General features: G+C 45.4%; 1 protein-coding gene across 1 annotated transcript in view; it reads right to left on the reverse strand.

Moving 5' to 3' along the window:
• Nucleotides 1–223: 223 nt before the first annotated feature.
• The window catches only part of LOC147738173 (uncharacterized), a 124,545-nt gene continuing 99,679 nt past the window's right edge, over nucleotides 224–25,089 (reverse strand). Inside the window, exon 2 of the mRNA XM_086952173.1 lies at nucleotides 224–1,477. Within this exon, the coding sequence (XP_086808299.1) occupies nucleotides 290–1,477 (1,188 nt within the window). The 3' untranslated portion in view covers nucleotides 224–289. The remainder of the gene's footprint in view (nucleotides 1,478–25,089) is intronic.

Consider the following 25,089-nt stretch of genomic DNA (forward strand, 5'->3'; position numbering starts at 1 on the left):
TGACTCATATGATGTCGATTTAATTCATAATCTTTGTCAAAAATCTAAGTCGGTTAACATACATCATAAATATTTGCATGTCAGGAAACCAAAGACTTTAATATCCACTGAAACGAACTATTTTACAACAGCTTCCAAGTTTTTGTGAATAAAGTTTGATACTTGGGACAGATAATTTGATGTAGCTACTACAAATAAACATATCTATTTGTCATGCTTTGGAGGTAGTATCAATCCAAACAAAAAGGTAAAAAACACAGTTTCCAGTTCTCTTTAGCAGAACATGCATTCATTTGATTTTATTGGCTGAATGTCTTCTTTGGTGTGAAGTAAGATGGCAATTGCGACCAAATCTTTTCCCACATTCAGTGCATTGAAAAGGTTTCTCACCCGTATGTGTTCTCTCATGTGTTGCAAAATTTCTTTTCTCTCTGAAATCTTTGCCACATTGCCCACAATGAAAAGGTTTTTCACCTGTATGTATTCTATGGTGAATAATGAGATATGCTTTGCTGCTGAAGCTTTTTTGGCATTCAGCGCATTGATGACGTTTCTCACCCGTATGTGTTCGCTCATGTACAGCAAGATTTACCTTAAAACGTATACTTTTCCCACACTTACTGCACTGATAAGGTTTCTCCCCTGTATGTATTCTCTCATGGATGAGAAGTTTATCCTTCCGACTGAAGCTTTTCCCACATTCAGTACAGCAATAAGGTTTCTCACCAGTATGTGTTCTCTCATGAACACTAAGATTTCTTTTTGCACTGAAGCTTTTCCCACATTCTGTGCAATGATATGGTTTCTCACCAGTATGTGTTTTTTCATGTGTATTAAGGCTTCCCTTAGTACTGAAGCATTTCCCACATTCACTGCATCGATAAGGCTTTTCACCTGTATGAGTTCTCTGGTGAATTTTAAGACTGGCCGTGTGCCTGAAGATTTTTCCACATTCAGCACAATTATAAGGTTTATCTCCTGTATGTGTTCTCTGATGCATGTTAAGTTTTCCTTTCTCTCTGAAGTTCTTCCCACATTCATTGCAATGATATGGTTTTTCACCCGTGTGCGTTCTCAGATGGTAAATAAATGCTTTCTGTTCACGAAAGCTTTTATCACATTCGGAGCATGGATAAGGCTTCACACCTGTATGTGTTCTTTCATGCATAACAAGCCCTTGCTTCAAACCGAAGCTTTTCCCACATTCACTGCATTGATGAGGGTTTTCACCTGTATGTTTTCGCTGGTGAACTGTATACGTTGTCTTGTAACGAAAGCTTTCGCCACATTCAGTGCAATGATATGGTTTCTCACCTGTATGTATTCGTTCATGCATATTAAGAGTTCCCTTCCGACTGAAGCTTTTTCCACATTTGTCACATTGAAATGGTTTTTCACCTGTATGGGTTCTCTGATGGTCAGTAAGGTATATCTCTTGACTGAAGCCTTTTCCACATTCTGTGCACACATAAGGTTTCTCACGGATAAGGAATTCCTTAATGTTTATGTGTTTCCCACACGTAACATGAATATAACGTTTTCTGCCTGTAGGTGTTCTTTGTTTGACAATGAGGTGACCCTCATTACTGAAAACATCCTCATTTATAGTGCACTGACATTTTTTCCTCTTCATTTGTATTCAAGAGATTGACAATGTCCCTTTGGAACTAAACTATACTAGTTTTACAAGTAACATAGTATGAGAAATATAATTTACAAAAGTGATGTTTGTTCAAGAATGCCGGCCAGTTCGCTTGACAACTGTTTTCCTTAATGTTGTGCTTTAAGACTTTTCATAGTTGAAGTTTACTTTTCTGGCATCTAAATTGTTCAGTTCTTTGCACTGGACAGTATTTGATAATTACTTGACTTCAAGGGCACATTCTTTTTTAGATATCAAGAGTAATCATGTGTTTTATCAGTTTCCTCTGTTTTGGTATTCCAGTAAATTCAACACATTTTGTATTTTTTCCTGATCCTGCACCCATCACCTGCCGAATTAAAAGAATAAACACATTAGCTTTTTTATTTTATTCAATTTAAAACAAATCAATGCCAATCCACCCGGAGTTCATGTAAATATAGAATAATCCACAAATACATTTATCAGTAAAAAGGAGCAGACTGGCTGATCTTTTGGTGCAAAAATTAAAACTGCATGTATACTCATGGTTGAATTTGATCTAGTTACTGACTGACTGACTTTTAGAGCGCTCTTATGCCGAGGCGTCTTGGCGCTGAGAGACAGAGAGATAGAAGTGGCAGAGTTAGGGTAGCCCAAATAGCCAGGTTTTCAGCTCTTTCCTAAACTTGGCTAAGCTCTATTTGGAGCGTAGTGAGGATGGTAGACTGTTCCAGAGCTTAGGGACTTGATGGGAAAAGGATCTGCCGCCCCAACGGACTCTCTTGATCCTGGAGGAGTGAATTAGATTTTGGGAACTGGATCTAAGTGAGCGCTCAGGAACATATGGGGAGAGAAGGTTGGAGAGCTGTTTAGCGGTTTGTCCATATAGGGATTTTTGGGCCAAACACAAGACCTTGAATTGCATTCTTTTCCTAACTGGGAGCCAGTGTAGTTCGTTTATTGCTTTGGAGGTGGGGTGTCGTTTAGGAAGATTAAGCAGAACTCTGGCCGCCGCGTTTTGGATGGACTGGAGTCGGTTAAGTTGTTTTTCGCCGGCTCCTATGTATAGGGCATTGCAATAGTCTACCCTAGACATAATCAGAGCACCTACGACAGTTTTCCTCAGGGCGAATGGGATGTAAGGCAGGATTTTTCTAAGAAACTTTAGTGTGAAGAAGCAGGATAAGTGATCTGGTTAATTTGGGCTGTGCAAGAGAGGTCCTTGTCCATTATGAAACCAAGGTTTCTGACCTTGTTTGCCGGGGTGGGACAGACGCCAGCTTCTGGGGGCCACCAGAGATCGTTCCAAACGGAAGGTTTTTGGCCAAACTCAATCACCTCCATTTTTTTGGTGTTGAGTTTGAGTTACTAGAAATAGATCACTGTAAAATACTTCATTAACCAACAATGTATGAAACAACTAGTGCAGTATAGAGTTTTTAATTGTCTTCTTACTTAAGCAATACAATGGAATACTCTATTTGATTACTTGAACCTAAAAAACATTTCTGCACAGTAATGACATTCCCACAAAAATGGCATGTGAAGAGTATTCTTTTTGACAATTTCAGGAATAGGCTCAATGCACGTTCAATCATTTAATCTTGATTTTTCCATTTGCAATATTTACGGTTGTACATCCATGTGCTACGTGCAGCTGTAAAAATGTGCCTTTAGCTGCTGCATTACCAGATTTGAAATCCGGTTATTCGCTGATTACCCATTAATATTTCTGCATATTCCCTGTAAAAGTAAACAAAAAAAATATTTTACTGAAACCTATATAATCTAATTAAGGCTCCAGAAATGATTGCCCAGTACCTACCTGATGCTCATCATACCAAGACAGATTTCCTATCAGCGGGAACACCAATCAACAACAAGTTCAACATTGGCTTAGCGATATGACCCAAAAAGAGAGTCAAATTCTAGGTTTAACTCATCACCAAGTCTATATTACACAGGAGATGTGGTGGTATTAGAGTTAGGGAAGGCGCCACAGGAAAATTACACTAACTTGTTTTTGTTTTAAAGTATTTTTACGGTGCTAAATGGAGGAGAGAACCACCCGCCCCTCCTAAAACTCAAATATTTACAAAATCCCTAGCACACGTCAGATTTCAAGGCGATCAAATTTGACAGCAGTAGCTCAGTAAGTCAACACAAACATATGCACAAGTCAAAAATTAGAATCTTTAATTTTTTTTTTTTTGAAGTTTCAAAAACCTTTATTGAATCATTTTATGGTACATCAGTGCAATACACATTCGGCAGATCAGGAGCTGCATTGTATATCAATATTTGCCACCTTCCCGTAACAACATTGTCTGAACAGTAACCCCCCCCCCCCATTAGTGTCCTTGATGCCAACACAAGTCCTTTCAGCACAGACAATTCCTTAATCAGAAGAAGATAGCGACATGCAGTGTAGGTATCCCCAATGCTCCATGCAAGTGGAGTTAGATGATAGAGTACACAAGAGCTGAACCCTCCATCGACTGGGCCTCCCTCCAGGTCCAACACTCCCCTCTATACACATATGAGATTCCACTGAGTCGTCCCAAATGGTTCCCACCTCCTCCCGACCTTGGCATATCTCAAACTCTTACACCGCCATTCTTTCTCGATAGTTCAGGGGGCCTCCCCCTGGCTCGGTATTATTCTCTGCCTCAGTAGCGGTTCCCTCCAACTCTCCGTCAGCAGCACTGCTTTGTGATAACAGATAAGTGATAAGTGGGCCCCAGATATCAGTCGGGTGTGACTTAATTGGTAACATTTCTGCATAAAAGCCTAGATTGTCTTGCCAAAAAAAAAATGTGTGCGGTGTGTTGATGTCTTGGGATAGTCCCAGGAGGCCCACCAGTGGGCAAGGATCTAGTTGAATCCCTAGCATAGTTGATAGTCCCTCAAATGTTTGCGTCCAGAAGGTTGCTACTTGGGGGCAACTCCATGCCAGATGCAGAAAGTCTGTTCCCTCCCCACCGCATCTGATACACCTGTCGTCCTCCCTGAGGTGGAATCTGTGCAGTCTGGCTGGGATGTGATATACTCTATGCAAAAACTTAAAATGTATGAGACTTAATCGGCTATTCCCGGTGACGGTTTCTGTGTGTGTACAGCTACGTCCAAATTGATTATCAGACAATGGGACTTCCAGATCTTTGTTCCATTCTTGTCTGGCTCTAATCTCGTGGGATGGCCTTGCTGCCTGCATATGTTTATATAGAAGAGACACTGCGTGCTTAGGAGGGTCGACTTGCAGAAACGCATGTAAGGGGTCGAATGTGGTCGGCTCCTCAGGAAATGCTGCGGTTTCCGCCTTCACACTCTGACGAAGCAGAGTATAAAGGAATGTGTCCATTATTGTTGCTGTATGTGTGGGGAACAATTGTTCTTTGGTACGAAATTGCCCTCCAATATATAGATTACCCCAAGTGGAGTAGTTAAGGCTTTCTAGCATCCTGCAGAAGATTCCTTTGCCTGTAACAGCAAGCAGTGGATTTAAGATTAGGGTCATCTTAACAGAGCAAAGCATCGGGGCCTCCAATTTACGGGCTATTCGTTGCCACGCCACTACCATGCAATCTACGGTGGAGGGATCTCGTCCACGTTCGCTCACCGATGTGAAGAGGTAGGCCGATGGGGGCATCGGTGCCATGTAGCCATCCTCGACCGCCATGTGGGGCATATAGGGTGGTGGGTGGAACCAATCTTGCGCGAAGTGAGCCTGCGCACTATAGTAGTAAAATTCGAAGTTAGGTACGTCGTATCCTCCCTGATGATAGGGCAACATCATAGTGCGCAGGTTGAGGCGTGCCCGTTTCCCCCCCATATAAGCCTCGTGAGCTGTGCCCGGAGTGATTTGAAGAAGCAGCTCTCTGGGTGGTACGGTATATTAATAAAGAGGTACAACAATTTGGGCAGCAGTACCATTTTGATCAGTGAAATTCTCCCTGCCATGGATAGGGGCAAGTGCAGCCACTTAGTGACGGAGTCAGTGATTTTATCTACGGCTGTACCACAATTGGCTCTCATCAAAGAGTCTCTGTCCCTAGAGATGTATATGCCCAGGTATTGGAGTTCTTCCGATTCCCAGACTAGTAGGTAGTCTGGCTGGTGTGGTTGGGTGTTATACCAGATACGTCCCAAAATGTGGTGATTTCCCTGAGGATGGGGTTCGGATTAGACAATAGAGACATAATCTATGTTACGTTAAAAAAATCCCTGCATATCCTGTTCTAGTTCTGCCTTAAAAACTGTGTCCTGCAAGTGTAAAGGGTTGAGGCGCCAATTCCTGTATCGGGAGTGTTGTAGCCGAGTCTGCAGTTTCACCAAGACAGGCGAGTGGTTGGAGTACGTACGGGCTAAATGTGCCACGTGCCCCAGCCAGTGTGCCATTCCCGCAGATAGGAATATGTAATCTAGTCTAGCCCAGGATGTATGAACCAACGAGTAATGGGTGCCCTCTCTCCCAGTGGGATGTACATGTCTCCTAGAATCTAATAAACAGTTGTCAACTATGAGTTCCTGTAGTGCCCTGCTTGAATTAGTATAGTGGGCTGGGGAGGCGTTGGATCTGTCCAGTCGAGGCTGCACCGTTGTGTTGAAATCCCCGCCCCATACCACGTAGGTAGTACCTATCTCCTGAATCCTGTTCCATAATTCGAGGAGTGTTTGCGGCTCATCAATGTTAGGGCCGTAGTAATTGGCAAAAGTCAAGTCCTATGTGTTTAGTCTCCCCCAAAGAAGACAGTAACGCCCCACCTGCATCCATCTCTGACCCTCCTGGTACAAATGCCATCCCTTTTTTAACTAAGATCGTAACCCCTCGGGTGATAGTTGAATAGGATGCAAAGGAGCGATATGAAGCCCACTTTGAAGCAAACAGGGGCACAGTCTTGGGGCACACGTGCATTTCCTGTAACATGGCAACTGAGATATGGTGGCGATCTAAGTATCCCAGCACCTGCCTCCTCTTCCTCGGATTGTTCAGCCCCCGCACATTGCATGACAATATTTTAATAATATGCTTGTCTTGTGAACTATCCACCATTACCACAGTGGAATTGACATGCACTCAACTGTGCGGTCGTTGCTATTAATGAATGAATAGGTAGCCATGTGACATCTAAGGTATTCTCCCCCTCCCCTCCCACACCGGCATCCCAAACTTGCCGGGTACACCCCCCCCCACCCACCCTTTGAACAAGCAGAACATCACTCTCACTTCCCCATTTTAACATGTCGGAATGGGGAACGCCCACATAGGGAAACACCAGGGGTACACGACCCACCCTCTGTCTTCCATACTTTCACCCGCCTCCTGTACCGTCAACATACAGACCCGGCGGGACGGGGGCAGATTGCCGGGCAGATTATAGAAAATATATAGTAAACAGTTTCATACATCACCATTGCAGATCAGAAATTCAAAAGTAGAGTATCCAAGAGACCTGCAACATTTATAGAGTTAGTAAAACCATAAGTCTGGGTCCGATAGAGGAGAATGAGACCTGGAATGATCCTGTGCTCCAGATCCCGTCGATGCAGCCTTGCGGTGACGTTTGAGACAGTCCTCCACCTGTTGCGGGTTCTGAAAAAAGTGTTGCTTCCCAAGATGAGTAATCTTTAATTTTGCTGGGTACATCATAGCGTATGGGATCTCCTGCGTTTGAAGTTTCTTCTTAGCTGTGGAAAACTTGCGCCTGGCCTCCTGCACTGACTGAGTGAAATCAGGAAAGAATGCCAATGTTGTGTTCTCATAGTGTACTTGCTTTCGTTCGTGGGACAGGCGTAGAACCGTATCCCTATCTCGATAGTTCAGGAATCGGGCTATCACCGGTCGTGGTGCTGCTCCCGGAGGGGGGCGAGCCGCCAGGGATCTATGCGCCTGCTCTACAACCAGGTGAGCCGAGAAGGATTCCCTACCAAACAGGTCCACCACCAATTTCTCGACAAGGTCCTCCATACGGCCCACATTGGTGATTTCCGCCAGGCCCAGGATACGTATGTTATTCCTTCTGAAGCGCGCCTCCAAATCCTCATTTTTTTCCGCTATGACTCGGAGCAGCTTATCCATGTGTGTGAGTTGACCTTTGCTGGTGATGGCGACATCCTCCAGGGCAGACACCCTGGTTTTGACTTCCTTGATGCGATGTTCGTGCTGGTCTAATTTGTTAACGACTGCTTCCATTCGCGAGTTCATTGTGTCCATTTTGGTGTCTATGGACACGAGGCTTTGTTTCATGCTCAACAGGAGCGCCTTCCAGTCTTCTTCCACTTCCCGCGTGGTGCCCGAGTCCGCACGCTCCACGGATTGCGATCTGGGGGCTATGCGCGTTTCGAACGGGATCTTTGATTGTTTAGGGTTGGTGCGTCCCATCTTGGCTGATTTCTGGTTATATTGCTATAAGGAGCAGGCCCCCTAGGGGAAGGAGCGCAGAGCGCAGCAGTGGTCGAGGGGCTGAGCTACGTGGTCAAGTACTGTTAAGGTACAGTATGCAGGTGCTAGACTGGCTGCGACAGGAGGAGTAAACATTCACAGGAAGGCCTCCTTCCCGCTCAAGCAGAGTTATGGTTCACAGGGCCAGGAGCGGGCGTCGGCCATAAGTGGATACTGGCTGTGACTGTGTGTGGACTAGCAGCATAAACTCGCACCTACGGGTTTGAATGGTGCAACGGGGTGCAAGGACACCGCAGGACAATAAGGCCAAATCACTAACTTGCTGGGGTCAAGTTGCCGCGTGTCCTCCTCTAGGCCTCTCACTATCTACGCCCGGCAGCGTCCAGCCATTTCTCACAGCCCACTGAAGTACAGAGCACTGGCCAGCAAGTCCCGTTATGTGAGCGTTGGGGCACACCCAGAACCGCAGGCAGAGGACAGTACAATCAGGCCCCCACTCATGCAAAGATGATAGAATGGCGTATTTCTTCCTTTGCACAGTACACTACTCCAATTCAAAATGGCGGCTGCACCCTCCCTGGGCCGTCACAGGGATCAACAACAAGCTCCAGGCAGGGGGGGGGAATGGTCATCTGGCCCAGCTCACCTTTGTCGGGCCCCCTGGGCACTAACGGTTGCTTCAGGGCTCCGCCGATGCTGCTTCTGCCACGTTTGGTTTCCGCCGCAGTATCACTCGGCGGTAGCTCAACCCGGGTCTCCCCGTTCATCCAGGCCGCTGCTAAGGTGCCTCCAGGGTTGCGGGCCATTGCCCGCGATTATCTTCAATTCCAGGAGGGGGGTGGGGCGCGGCATCCACAAGCATGGGTCTTTGCTCCGCGCTCCGCTATCTGAGGTCAACAGGAGCAGCAGAGCACACCCATCGCCGTCCACCTCACAGCGCTCCACCTCCTACCGCAGATCTGGCTTCGGGCTGTCCCAGCCGATGTAGCCGCGTTCCTGTCTCCGCAGCAATCCCTCTCTGACCGCTCCCAGCAATAGCGATGTCCTGAGCAGTAATCCGGCCGTCCAAGCACATATAAAAGACTCCCACGGAATCAGCAGGGACTCAGGCAGCTAACGGTGAGGGTAGATTTCCTCCTACATATCAATGATAGGATTAAAGGATGTTTGTCTGCCCGGCTAGGCTGGAGCCTCACAGGTGCGCGGCCATCTTGGTCGTGCGCCACCAGGCACCCCCTTTAATCTTTTATTCTTCCTGTTGATTCCTCTCATGTGTGAGTTACTGTGACAGGTCAAGAGCCAAAGCCAACATGTGTTCCGTCGCTTCTGTTACATGTACATGCACCTTATTCAAGGCTATAGGAAAAGATAGACCACAGTCACTAATATTACATCACTCTCAAGTGTACGGCTGTATGAGATTGCACCACTACACCTCCACCGTGACGGTTTATGAAACATATCGTTTGAAAAGGCTCTTCACATAACACTATGTATTTACTTATTTAAACTATTTCCACTGCTACGCACGTGTAAATCAAAGATAATTTCTTAATCATATATATTTCTGCATGTTCTACCCGGCACTGAGATACCATGAATACATCACTTTTGTGCTGTGTTGCACCATAACAAAACATTATAAACATTTGGTTGTGGACAATAATGCTACCTTGAATTTAAATCTAGACAATGTGTATTATGTTTTCCAAAATAGTCTACTATGTGACTATTCACCATTAGTCCTGCACTATTTAGTAGATGAGAGATCCCAACAGCCACATAATACAAAAAAAGGGTGAGTGCTCTGCCACCTACAAGTGAAAAAAAGGTTTATGATACACAAACCTCAATCGGCTTCACTTCGTATCTACTACAAATAGAGAGAGAATAAAGAATAAAGTAACTAAATTATTATTTGTCCTTGACTTCCAATGTGATCACTACATATCAGCTTAGGGCATCATTTGTTATTAGTATTAGTACATACTTCACGTGTGGTGATATTTCCAACCCACACGATCCTCCGGCGTGGGTAAATGTCTTTATTAGGGTCCCCAAGATAGACGCTCGCTCTCCAGTATGAGGCTTCAAAAACTATAAAGTAACAAGCCAAACATGGCCAGTCAGAATACTGTATGTTGCCATTTCCTGAGTAAAATTCAACATATTTATCCCAATTACACGACTCAATTAATATCTATTTCCACTCTAACCCAGTCATAATCTTTCTAAGTAAGGTTTTTAATTTTGAACAAAATCCAAATCTATATTCTTATCCTCGTTTAATATACTCCGTGAAAATGTTATGAACATTTCATAACATGTTTGTGAACACCAATTCCTTGTCTTCGTGACACCAGACTCTTAATCACTAAGCAAATCTCAGTATTTGTCTGCTGTATGCGGTTGTCTAGTCACAAACCGAAAACTCAAAATTCACCCCAGGCGCAGGACTTAATTACTCGCATGGACCCATTCAGTCTCTTACTGTCTAATTTCTTAATTTAATCGTCCAACACCCCTCACGACGGCTTTCTCGAGTACGAAACCGAGTGAATGAAAAGCTGCACTTTAAACCTAATACACTACATCATGTGACCGCATGGTTATCACAGCTCACTTCTAACCATGTGACCATTGACGCCATCTTGGAAGAACCTAAAAACGTGTGTCTTTAATACTTCCCTAAATCCATTTGCTTATCAGCAAGATCAGGCGTTTCTATCAATACTTAGTTCATTTCCTTAATGTCAAAATGGTACTTTAAATTTAGGTTATATTACTCATGAGTTGATAATAACATTCTTTCTTCAAAATTACTAACGTACAAATTCCGGCATCTATACGCTACCAAAATTCAATAAAAATTGTCGCCCTCCACGTTAGCCATGCCAGATTAAGTGATGAAAATAGGATCTCTCTATTTATGTTGCCATATCCAAGGAGAGTACTTTAAGAGTACCCAGCCGCCATCTTGTAATATTTAACCTGATCGTGTGTTCATAACTAGATTCATTATTACATCGTCCTCTTCCTAAAAAGATACTCTTACTGCAAGAGCATGCTACCATAGTTAACTGAAATAAATATTCCTAGATGTCAGGATAAGGTGAAAAAGCATTTATGTGTATGTTGAGATAACGTTAGTTAATATTTTACTGTCAGTAAAGTGTGCATTCCATCATAATAATTAATTGAGCAAGTTACATTTCGCAATATTAGTGACATAAACAAACTTCTGTTCTAAATTTAAATATTGGTCATGATAGAATAGCAATTACTCAACTGCAGATCTAAAATCCAATCCATACGCGGGTATATACGCTTTTGCCATTGAGTCAGTATAAATTATGTTGTCGAACCACATGACTATTTCTGGTATTGTCAATCCAACTGTTAACCAGCATCCTAAACATTTTGCATGTCCTATTTTTGTTGTTATTACTTAGTACATCATGATGAAAATTATTTGCTTGTTACACTTATAATATTGGGAGGCATGAAACTCCTACTATTCTTTATTCACACCTTGGACTGAATAACAAAATGGCCCCAATTTCAGTTAAGGCAAATCTATGAACGGGTGTAGATACAATTTTAATGCAGCCAATCCATACTTTCCACTCGACCTCATGTTATCGCCCCGCTATTTCTTTCTTATCAGTAACCAACATTCATAACTTCACTTATACTGTATTTCTGCTGATATTACTTAGCACAGAAAACTGTACTGAGTGGGTACAATAGGGGTTGGTTAACGTGCTGCTGGGAAAATGTGCCTTTAACTGGTGCAATTGCACCTCCTCACCTCCAGGGGAAGCACTTATCCAGACATCCCCAGCACAGCCCTCCATCCATTGAGGCAGTCCCTAATGCACCCCCAGCTGCAGAACAAAAGTTCCTGCCCTGGGATGCTTTGGCTGTAAGCTCAGCCCTTGAAGGGTTATTTCTTTGGAGTTCCCCAGAGAATTAGAGGGGGGGCTGGGCTCTTCATGCTGGGGGAGGTTGCATTGTTCCTGTAGCTCCCCCTGAAGCTTTGCACACCATTCCTGCTTGGGCCACCACATGCCGAAATAGCCAGGTTTCCTTGCAGGCTTCTGTAAGCCTGGCAAGGCTTTTTTGGGCGCTTCTCTCTTTGCGGTGCATATTATAGCAGCGGCTCTCCCGCTGCACCGGGGACAGCTGCGGTGCCCCCAGCAGCCTCATGCCACGTCTCCAGCCTTCAGTGGGGGCCCAAGTCCCACTTGTAAACCCAGGTGAGTTAGGCATCTCGAGGAGCCCACCACTGGTGCCTCCGGCTGGTCTTCTGGGGCCCAGTCCCCTTGCACCACTTCACCTCCTGTAGAAGAGCCACCTGGGGAGCCCACCCTCGGTGGTTCCCGCCGGCACCCAGCTCGGATCGCACTCTTGCGGCTGCGGGAGCCGGAGAGTCAATTTCGGTCTGCCTGCTCCTGCATCTTCCTTCCTAGCAGGTCTACGGGCGAGAGCGACAGCACTTCCCCTTCCTCCTTGCTCAGGTCAGAGCCTGGAGATGGGCCCCTGGGCCACTTCACGGGGAGCACAACCGTGCTCCCCGGCTTGACTTCCTCGCGTTTGGCCTGGAGTTGGGGTCCTGGGCATTCTTCCCGGGTGCTTTCCGGCTTGTCTTCGCCCATGAAGGGGGGGGGGTTGCGCAATGGAGCACCCCCTCCTCCTCACCACCGTCACCAGGGCCCAGAGTTGGGGGTCCCGGGCCCCCACCATTGCTTCTGGGGCAAGGGTAGGCTCCTGGCACCACCCTCTTGGAATAACTTCACGGGGAGCACAACGGCGCTCCCCGAATTCCACTTCTTGTGGGGCAGCCACGGGACCTGACCCACCCAGGGGGCACATCGAGGACCGGTGGCGGAGCCCCACTCGCTTCATCGTCTGGCCCCTGGGAGGTCAAAGGTCACCTACCTCTGGGGGGCATAGCTCAGCCCCAGGCGGCCAATTGTCATCATTTTGGCCCCCTCTTGCTCCGGATGACCGGATCTACCTTTCTGGAGCACTTTCCTTCGCCCTCCTGGTCTCAAGGAGGGGGAACTTAGCAGGAAGCTGCCTTCACTGGCTCCCTGCGCCTGCCTCTCACCTGGCTCTTTTCTCCTTGCGAAGAGGCCCAGGCTTCTGCTCACTGGTCCTGGACTCACTTGCAATTCTGCATCCTGGGACAGTCACGGGGTTCTTTCTTCCAACTGGCCATGGTGCCAGGCTCCAACACCAGTCTTCCTCAGCAAGACCACACCTCAGAGAGAGCTCCTCTTCCTGTACAAACTCTTTTTAAAGAATTGAGGGGCTGGCAGGAAGTCTCTGTTTACACTATCAAACAGCAACACATCACTTCTCTGCCCTTGCTCCGTCCTTCCTGCCCAGATCTCTGGGTTTGTTCAATATGGTGTCGTCCGGGGTGTCATGCCACATGGTCTCTGAAAAGCCCCCTCTCCCTCTTGCTGCCTTCTCTCCAGAGCAGTTTGGTGCCTGGCACCAGGTGACAGCTGCTGATGGATTAACCTGTAGCTCCACCCATCTTCTCTCCTTGGAGAGGAGGCCTTCGCCCTTGGAATGCTTATAGTGAAGGGCTAGGCCTCTGGTCATTAATCCAGCCTGGCAGCGTCAGCCCCAGCCAAGCACTGGTTATGAGCTGACTCAGAGGAATATGACATTTCTGAATGGCCAAAAAGCAGTACAGATATGACTTTGGACTCTGCAGAGTACTTCTCCTCACCTTAGTTACAGTGGACTTTAGTGTGTGTCTGGAATTTGTAGGCCCTTGGAAAGTAAAACTCTCCCATGTGGTCCCAATCCTTTTAAGAGACTAATGAAGCGGTCTTTAAGTGAACACATTAAAGCACACTGACCTGCTCTTCCATGTTTCTTCCCATTGTATAAAGCCTATTCCATGTCACCAGCCAGCTCTGCATAATTCCGGCCACACGATTCAATTTGTAGCTGCTCCTGGGCTGCGCAAGCCAGAAGTCTCCCCTGCGCAGCCTTACACGTGTGCACATACATGTACACCCGTGTCTGCATGTAACCAGCCCGGCTCCCCTTATTTCGGCTGCCGCACAGCAGCCTAGTCTCCCCAGGGGGACACCGGTAAAATCCACATGCAGTCTTTTTCATCATGAGTTCACTGTGGGTGAGTACTAACTTATGAGGCTCTGCCACAGTCAAAGCTCAACAATTGGGTGTTCCAAAAGCGAAAAATCTGAGCAGCTCAGATGGTCAGAACCACCTTCTAACAGTTATGTATCTGATGAAATGTTTATTACTATATTAAATTAACTGTTTAACGAGTTCCCAAATCAAATATATGTTCCCCAATACCTTACGCTCCAGATGCCTCTACATTTTCAGTTCTTATCCTAACCTGATGAGGAAGCTGGGTTGTGAGACAGTCCGCTCTTGGTGCAGGGGGTTGTAGTAGGCGCTGTTGTGGGGTCTTGCGGTTGCTGGGGCTTCTTGGCTGCCAGTGAGGTTATTAAGCCCTGCCACATTAGAGCTTCTCCACTTTTGTGTGCATATGGAAGCCTGGAGAGAGATGTACTTTTGTTTAGTTGTATGACAGATGAAGATTTAGACTTTGTGTCTTTTAAAAAAAATGTTAGTTTCTTGTAGTATTTCTCATGGACAGCTGCTTAATACCCAATCACTGTTTTCAAACCGTACCAATTTAGGTAGCCATACTTCCTGCCTTTGTGTGCTTTATATCAAGTGACCTTGAAAAATACAATCAAATGTAAATAATATTAAACAAACAAACAAAATTGACAGAGTGAGCTTTTGGCCAATACAAACCTTTTTCTTAATTTACAACCAATCACAGGGTATCTAGGGGATGGCTGAGAAACCATAGATTTAACACCTGTAAACATGCAGCTGTGAAATAAAGCGCTGCAGACATGAAGTGCCCGTTCCTGATGATCTACATTGATGCCTCTGGTCGCAGTGAATCAGGTAAAAGTTCTCAGTGAAGGAGTCAATCAGTGATAACCTCCATACAGAGGCGCAACCATGACAGAATTGTGTCTTCTTCCCTTCTAAAAATATTCTATCACACCATCTTCTGTCCTCTAACTCTCCCAAATTTACTAATAGAGGGTTGTTCCTTCAAAGCACAGTAATTGGCAGATTTTGTTGAAGTTGTGGCCAGAACTTGGAACACTGCTAGGGTCTACCTGATACACCTGAGCTTTCACTAACAGACTAATCCTCCCCCAAGAGACCCCAAGAGACCCAAGCCTCTAGCTTCCCCACTGTACTTCGTTTAAGAGTGGTCTTATATCAGAGGGGGCATTTGGATTTGAGATGTGGACGGACATTTTAGACGCTGTGATGCCCAACTTCATTAACTCAGTTTGATACCACTTTGCATAACTGAATACAGCAAAAAGTGGGTCTGGTCCACCGTCAGGCCATGCAATTAAACTGCCTGTCACTAGAACCTGTGCACTATTTTGCCCCAAGCACATGACAAAGCTGCAGCAGGCCTCTTGAAAGTGCTGTTTTGTACAATCAAATGTGGAAGGTGGTTAAAGTGCTAAAGGCCAGTGAGGTATAGTCAGGGGACACAAGACCCTAGTTTACTGTCGTTTCCACTCTTACCACCTGCTCTTAATCTATCAGCTGCAAATAGGACACTGTTAAAGTCTGGGTAACAGGGAAAGTCTTATAAAGGAAGAGTGCAGGATGTCACTTCTATCTACCTATGGTAAACTGATGCCCCTTGTTCTAAAAATATGGACTTCTTATATTCTGTAGCCCCTCTTAGGAATCCATTACCTCAACATCCACTGGGATTTTGCAGTTGACAAGTGTGCATTTAATTTTGTGGATTTTAAATAAACATTTCTTTCTAAATTATCTTGTTTCCGTTTGGAAGAACGTAAACCCAGTTTTAATATAAATACATGACCTCACAAAATATGCGATTTAGTCGCAGGATTTTGGTACGCAACTTCATCTGTTTCCAATACTGCAACTTTCATTTCTAGCTTTTGTTCAGATTTGGGACCCATACACCTTTGTGGTGATTTGCACGCAGACAGCAGCATCTGGTGACTGACAGCAGAGATGGAGAGACCGCATGTCTGTCTGCTAATATTGGTCCCTTTGATCTGTCAGACACACCAAACTGACTGGTTAAGGAGACAGAAAATACTCCTTTGTTCAGTCGGTTGTCAGGGATTGTCAAGAAGATAGACAATGGACTGTCTAAAGGGCCAGTGCTCAGCAGGATGTGCAGAGCTTCTTGAAGGCTGGAGCTCTGAAAGTTGGAGACAGAGCCAAGTAACTTTAAGTGTTCCACATCCTAAGGTGCTTGGAAACCACAACTTAAAAGTGAAATATATCTCCTTTCACAAAAGCTAGACAACTACCAAAAAATAGTAAGATGTCTATAAAGTGCCTATCGTATAGCTAACCAACCTCAAATGCAGAGAACAGAAGATATCAAATAAGTCTTGGATGAAATGCAAGGAGGACCCTCCTGAACCTGCTTTTCTCAACACCTGAACTGCAACTTCGAGCTCTGAACACGTAATTGAACGTTCTACCTGAACTTGCCTCTCCCAGCACTGGGAATACTCCCACTGCAAGCTTTGAACAAGTCATGAAACCGGATTGCTGAACCTAGCTTATCCAGTACCTGAACGACTCAGACTGCAGCTTGGTCTGTGTCATTTATAGTCCGTCCTGAACCTGCCTTGCCTTGGATGATCTACTCGGACTCCCAGCTCTAACACATTACCAGTGAATAGATATGTCTGAAAACTATGGACATTTCTTCTGTACACATGCGCATAAGCAGATCTACTTAACAGATCAGTTGACACTTATTTTCTCAATGGTTAGTTAATCGTGAAGGGCCATATTCTCTAAGGTTATTGTGCACCATATTTATTTTGCACCACACACCCATATATGAGGGTATATACACATTATGTACTCAGAAAACATGAATTAGGACATTTAAATGCATTTGCTCAAACATAATAACACCATTATGGTACCATAATATATTAGAGAAAATCTTATAGGGGCAAATTGTAAACGTTCCCAACATGGATGGCTGCCTGCGTAGGTTAACACCTACAATTTTGCAAGTAACTGGGCATTCATAAACTCTTTGTATGCATTGCCTACCCTGGATATGGCTAGAGGTTTTCCTTCTTTTAGGAGGGAAAGTAAATCCCTATCCCATGAGCGGCGAACACTTGCCAAAATTGTGGAGGTTTATTGAATTTTGCATTGAACAAACGCAATAACATTAGGACTGCAATCAAGGAATCTGAGAATGTACATAAATCCGAAAGGCCCGATTCACAGAACTAACTTAAGACAATATCCTGAACTTACAGAAGGCGCTTCACTCCTTTACCATTAGCTCCACCAAAAAAATACAGGGGATAGCCACGGAAGGCTAGCACAGTGTAGTCTTCATTTTTCATGCAAATCCTCCTTATTTCCCAGCCCAGAGTCAAAGGTGGCATTTATTCTGTCTTATACAAGTTGCTGACTAGTTATTTCCCTTAGCTACACAAAACTTATCTTTACTTTATGATTTTGAGGCATTCCAGAAAGAAATACAATGGATATGCGCTAGAAGAACTCTCTCAGTCCATACACAATGTGCTATTAAATTTACAATAAGGAAAGACAGAATGAATAGAACACCTAATTCAATATAAAATACTAGTCGTGGGAGCACAGCCACCAAGTGAGAAAAGAGGTGCATTATTCTATAGAGGACTGCAAAAGTTACTCAACGATTCACTAGCACAATGACCTAACAGACCCGCTAAGTAGGATTATTTGATAGATTTGGATTCCCAGTTGGATCATACGCAAAATGAGCGCTGAAGTGAACAGAGAATAATTGAGAACAAAAAATTGTTTAGATCCAGAGAGGTTTGTGACGTTATCACTGATACATCATCAGAACCAATGCAGATTTGAGCTCTAAGACCTTCTTATTCTCCGGAGGAGAAAGGAAGAAGAATGAATCAGTCTCTTTATTGTGGTATAAATGTGCAGTACGTAAACGACTGTCCTAAGAAACAATGGAAGGCACAAGCAGGAATCCAGGCAGCCCAACATTGATGATAACCCAGTGTTGAGTATAGTAATAAAAAAAGACACTCATAAGACAGAAAAATTGAGAAAAGCATGAAAAACATTTAATTTTAATTCCATTGTATCTTTACACAATGAAGACTCTGGGTGATTTATTGGAGGCACTCGGATTCAGGAGCTAATGGGCTATTCACAGACAGGAATTGTAAGCATCGCTCCCTGTAACTTCGCGCATTATGCATTTCACCAGACTGTTGCAAAGCGCGCATGTAGTTGATTAACGTGCACCAGCCACAGCTTTTAAATTTGAGCGCTGTGAAAGGTGTGGTCTTTCCTTGATTTTGAAGTGCAGTGATATTACGGCACAGGCCTGACTTTAAGGTTACTCTTGCCATGTGGAATGCCTCGGGGGAGGGGGGGCGAATTCTTCCAGCAATAGGCAGAGTGGAGATGCAGGAGCTCGAAGAAGGGGTGAAAAAACAACAAAGCCTCATTAACACAAGAACGAGAATGGCCTTTTAAAGACCTGTGAAGTTCTCAGTGTGGCTGGCAGCTCAAAAACTATCTGTGTGCCCAGGAAGCTGTCTCAGCCCAGGCTGACACATACGAAGGGTTGGGTGGAGATGCAGGAGGTGGGTGAAGCCCCTTGAGCCCTGTGGGCGTTGCGCGCCTGTTCACAATGTAGGATTGGGGCTGCTTTTAACTTAAATATTTGAAAGTGTGCTGTACAAATGCCTCTCTCTGGTTGATGCTGCTAAAAATAAAACAATTACATTATTATGTTTTCCCATTGGACTGGGAGCTGGTTACATGTGCTGACCATACCAAAAACACAAGGGGGAGGTAGAGCAAATAAGGATTGGATTCCTGCTCCACAAAGGTACTTTAATAAACAAAGAGAATCCAACACAGAAGTGGGGTGAAGTGTTCAACAGATGTTGAAGCACTCAGTGTTTTGTAAAATACCCCTCACACACCAAAAGGCCCCTTGGTGTCATGCTTCATCATCAGGGTCTTCGCACCCCTCTAACGGGATGCAGCGTGCTGCGACCAACGACTACGCGGGAGCACTTATAGTAAATGACTATGTGTGGTGCATGTGTGTGGGGTGTATTTACAAGTGAGTGGTGGGATGTGGTGAAGATTTAAAAAGTACCTGGCACATGAGTATATAGGAAAACATTTTATTCTGAACTCTGGCTGGTACTATTAAAAGGGTGCCGTGTGAGGTCGGATCTGTTATATTAAAGAACAGGACCTCTGGTGTGCGTCGACATGTTTCGGAGACAAGCTCCTTCTTCAGGACGGGGGCACAACTTCCCCACCTTACTCACGTATTTCTAAATAAATATCACAGTGTATTTACAAAAAAAGTGAAGTATTAGGCTAAGTGTGCCTACAGCGGTCTGCTACAAGCACAATGCCCTGTAGAAAGACAAAAAGGAAAAATAAACTAATGGTTACCCACTTCTAAGTGCGCCGGCGCCAGTTCCAGTAGCACAAAAACATTAGGCGTAACCCCCCCTTCACACTGGACCAGCTGCGTGTCACACCCGACACCACTACCCCATACCCCCTTACAGCGACGATAATTCAATCACACATGTGAACTTGCGAGTTAAAAAACAAAATTATAGTATACACACACACACACACACACAAAAGTCGAGAGAGCGACGGCTAAACAGTAGAGGTACGGCGATCAACCGTTGGGATGGGTTAGGGCCTGTTGGGGGGAGGAGTTGGAGGGATAGTTTTGTGACAAGCTCTACTGAAATATTCACCTTCTCAGGACTCTTAGTACGAGCAGAATAATGCTAAGTAAGCCCACTCGAGACTATAAATGTACAACTCAGACTGGCCGTAACTACTAGAAAGACTGTAACCGAGGTGTCTGTCACATTTGCTCGGCTTTCAGAGATAGAGGTCCACTACATTACAGTTAGGTCGAGTAGACTTTTCAAGTTATTAGACGTGCAGGTCTAGTAAAAGTTTTATGATTTTTCGAGTCCTAAATACAGTTTGTGCTGTAATGCCCCAGAGGCAACAAAATCCAAGACTTAAATTTCCATTCTTTTTGCAAGACAATGCTTCAGATTCTGCAGTAGGAACTGTATTTTCACAAAGATGCTGGTGTTTTGCAGCTTGTAGCTTATTTTCCAAGAAATACAATCCTGCAGAAAATAATTTTACCATCATTAAAAAAACTTTTAGCAATAAAATTCACTTTTAGGTATTGGACACATTATTTAATGAATGCTAACCTATTCCACCGCAGTGCATAGTAACTATAACTTAATGTCCTTAAAAATAAGTCTCAGATATACTCAGGTTGTGGTCTTTTTTTTCAGATGATTTTGTATGGACTTCTAGACCATGAAATTATAAAGAGGAAAGCAGAATGCATTATTAAGCATTTATGAGGAATATAAGGGCAATGCAGACTTTGAAAATTTAAAAAGTATCCCCTTTGTAATAAAAGTGGACAATTTCTGAGATGAGATAAATTCCACAACAGGCGAATGAAGGAAGGACTCCTAAAATGATAGTCGATTGGGTGAACGCAGGCTCTGACAGAGTTATATAGGAAAAGCTTCCATTTTCTAAAGGGAAATAATATATTCCGACTATGGATATTTGAATTAATATTTTTGTGCAATGCCCGATTCCTGTTTAGTAGGCCATTTTGTGATAGAGGAGACTTTAGAAATATTCATGCAGAAGCATTAGTGTAACATTAGGAAGAAAGACATACACCAATCTATTTACAATTGAGAAAGGTCTATCATAGCAAAGACACACATATGGATATCACAGGGGTTGTAGCACCCAAGGGAGACTCCTGAAAAACCTTGGCATGTCATTACTAAGGATTCTTTTATAGATACGACTGTAGATCAAGGGCATAACAGGATGTCATTAGTAGTGGACAACTTTTCGAAAACGGTACATTTTATTCCATGTAAAGACTTGCCTTCAGCAGTTTAAATTGGATCATTAGCATAACAACAGCAGACAAATTACTGTTTCCCACAGAAACTCATTTCAGACAGAAGTGCACATTTGTTTCTAAATTTTGGAAAGCATTTAGCAAATAACCTAACACGGGGATTGGCGTCTTATCTTCACGCCATTAAGTCTGATTACCAAAGGAAGATGGTGAATCATAAATGTAAGAGATTTCCACAGGTTTGTGAAAGATCAGAAGGATTGGGTTCAATTTATTTGATTGGTTGAATTCTGTTATAATAATGCTAAAAACATCCTGCACAGAGTCATACATCGCTGCCTCTTATCAGATAGCACAGGGATGCATCAAGGCTGACACCTTTTGCTGCTCCTGTTTATTTATTTATTTTTGACATTTATAAAGCGCAAGCAAATGCCCTTGGGTGTCTCGGCGCTACAGATTCTATGCAAGATGTTAAAAACTTAGATTTACTGATTGAACAACCAGGTTTTTATTATCTTACGAAATTGAAGCAGTGATGGAACAGAACGAATGTGTCGAGGCAAGGTATTCCAAAGCTTTGCTGCTATAACCACAAAACGTCTATCTCCCCAAGAGGCTGTCTTAGTACGAGGAACCACTAACTGAAGTGGAGTCTTAGATCTACGATGTCTTGAAGGGCAGTGGAAAGCAAGTTGTTTAATTAGAAACTGAGGGCCCTGTTTGTGAACAGCCTTATAGGTTAGGCATAAGGTTTTAAATTTTATGCGATTCTTGATCACTAGCCAGTGGTATTTCCGAATAACATGTGAGATTGAGTTAAATTTCAGAGTCCTTGAAAACAGACGAGCAGCTGCATTTTGGACCGTCTGCATTTTGTTAATAACCCTGCATTGTGCGTTTGCAAACAGTCCATTACAGTAGTCTAATGATGATATTACTAAAGTGCTAACCAGAGTTTTTCCTGCACTTTCTGGTAAAAATGGAGTTAATTTCTTTATCATTCTAAGTTTAAAGAAGGCAGTGGACACCACTTGGTTGGCATGGGCAACAAAATTCAAAAGGTTTGTGCTGGCTGGTGAACCCATCCCCCGGCAACTGCGACAAGAGGCTGGGGGGTCCCCATAGGCCGCAAAATACATTATGTATCCTTACTTATTGGTCAATTACATTATCCTACATCTTAAAAACCTCCATGGAGGGCTCGATAGCATAGCTCCGCTGTTGACCGAATACACTGAATTCAAGGCTCCAATAAACGCTGATAAATCATGGGCATTTTATTTGGCAGCCATATATATAGAGCCCATGCTACCACTGGGGACACCGTCTATACCATTAGCGCTATACACATCTTGATACTTAAGTATCCACATTTATTGGGAAACACAAGACCTCCTGGAGGGTAACCTCATACATACAACCGACTCTCTGCGATCCCAAATCGTTTTTTGATCATGTGGACTCTGTCCATGGCAGGGCATCTGACCCTAGTAAAAATGGTCATGCTTCAGCACCTACATTGTGAGGAGGCCCTGGCTGAGATCGTCCCAACTAATGATATGAGGCGGGTGAGGTGGGCTCAAATTGCGATCAAAAGCGAGGTGCTAGAGAGCATTAGCGAGGAACTAGACAAAACTACTCTTGCCCTGGAAGCCACCTTGACGGGCGGAACAGAGAATATAAGCGACCTCTGCCACTTCCCCATCTCCCTTAAGGATGTTTCTTCTTAACTGCAGATCACTCCCCAGACACTCATCTGAACTTGCGCTACTCTTAGAAGAGCTAAAACCTGATGCCCTCTTTTTTAACTGAGACGTGGCTTCATGCTGAAGCCGATCCGGTCCTTGTTCAAACCCTTCCCCCCGAGTTATTTAATATGTAAGATTGGTAGAGGAGGGTGCTTGGCCATCATTTTTAAAGATACTTTCAATTGTTGGATTACTACAGACTTGCTATCTGATTGTGAGAGCCAGGTCTTCTCTATAGAGTGTTCTCCAACAAGCACTTCTGTGGTCTACTAATTTATCGCCCCCTGGACCCGTAGGGCAATTTCTCATTGACCTATCCACCGTCGTCGCTAATCTGGCCTTAGCCCCGGCACATTTCACTGTGCTTGGGGATCTTAACATCCATCTAGACCAGGGGTACTCAAAGTACGGCCCGCGGGCCTGTGGCGGCCCGGCAAGCCTTCAGTGGCGGCCCGCGGAGCTTGAGACATCGCACCTGTGTGTTTTTTTTTTAAACTTCAGCAAACACGGGAAGCAGCAGTGCATAAACAGAGAGACTGCTCTGTGGGGGCCGGGCGATTCCAGTCACAGTCAAGAGTGTGGGGGACAGAGACAGAGGGAGAGAGGGAGACAGACAGAGAGAGGGAGACAGACAGACAGAGGGAGACAGACAAAGGGAGGGAGACAGACAGAGGGAGGGAGACAGACAGAGGGAGGGAGACAGACAGAGGGAGGGAGACAGACAGAGGGAGGGAGACAGACAGAGGGAGGGAGACAGACAGAGGGAGGGAGACAGACAGAGGGAGGGAGACAGACAGAGGGAGGGAGACAGAAAGGAGACAGAAGGAGGGGGGAGACAGAAGGAGGGGGGAGACAGCAGGAGGGTGGGAGACAGAGGGAGGGAGGAATGAATGAATACCCTCTTCTATAGCGCATGGCTACTCTTGAGCATCGCAGCGCTGTAAGACCAATGGACAAGGAAGACACTATTGAAACACGTGTGTCTTTAAACGCTTCCTGAAAGCGAGGTGGTTAGACTCGTGCCTGATGTCATCTGGGAGTGCGTGAAGATGAGGGAAGGAGGGAGACAGAGGGAGATAAACAGAGGGAGACAGACAGTTGGAGGGAGGGAGACAGAAGGAGGGGGAGACAGACAGAAAGAGGGGGAGACAGACAGAGGGAGGGAGGGAGACAGAGGGAGATAAACAGACAGAGGGAGATAAACAGAGGGAGACAGACAGAGGGAGGGATGGAGACAGGCAGGGGGAGGGAGACAGGGGGAGGGAGACAGGGGGAGGAAGACAGAGTGAGATAGAAAGAGGAAGGGAGACAGAAAGAGGGAGGGAGGGAGACAGAAAGAGGGAGGGAGACTGAAAGAGGGAGGGAGTGAGACGGACAGAGGGAAGGAGGGAGGCAGAGGGAGTGAGACAGACAGAGGGAGGGAGGGAGACAGAGGGAGTGAGACAGACAGATGGAGACAGATGGATAGAGGGAGTGAGACAGACAGATGGAGACAGATGGATAGAGGGAGGGAGACAGAGGGATCGAGACAGAGGGATCGAGACAGAGGGATCGAGACAGAGGGATCGAGACAGAGGGATCGAGACAGAGGGATCGAGACAGAGGGATCGAGACAGAGGGATCGAGACAGAGGGAGAGAGGGAGACAGGGGGAGAGAGGGAGGTAGGGGGAGAGAGGGAGGTAGGGGGAGAGAGGGAGACAGGGGGAGAGAGGGAGACAGAGGGAGAGAGGGAGACAGAGGGAGAGAGGGAGACAGGGGGAGAGAGGGAGATGGGGAGAGAGGGAGACAGGGGGAGAGAGGGAGACAGGGGGAGAGAGGGAGACAGGGGGAGAGAGGGAGACAGGGGGAGAGAGGGAGACAGGGGGAGAGAGGGAGACAGGGGGAGAGGGGGAGACAGGGGGAGAGGGGGAGACAGGGGGAGATAGGGAGACAGGGGGAGATAGGGAGACAGGGGGAGAGAGGGAGACAGGGGGAGAGAGGGAGACAGGGGGAGAGGGAGACAGGGGGAGAGGGAGACAGGGGGAGAGGGAGACAGGGGGAGAGGGAGACAGGGGGAGAGGGAGACAGGGGGAGAGAGGGAGACAGGGGGCGAGAGGGAGACAGGGGGAGAGCGGGAGACAGAGGGAGAGAGGGAGACAGAGGGAGAGAGGGAGACAGAGGGAGAGAGGGAGACAGAGGGAGAGAGGGAGACAGAGGGAGAGAGGGAGACAGAGGGAGAGAGGGAGACAGAGGGAGAGAGGGAGACAGAGGGAGAGCGGGAGACAG

The sequence above is a fragment of the Lissotriton vulgaris genome, chromosome 1_1, assembly GCF_964263255.1.
Source record: "Lissotriton vulgaris chromosome 1_1, aLisVul1.2, whole genome shotgun sequence".
Taxonomy (NCBI): Eukaryota; Metazoa; Chordata; class Amphibia; order Caudata; family Salamandridae; genus Lissotriton; species Lissotriton vulgaris.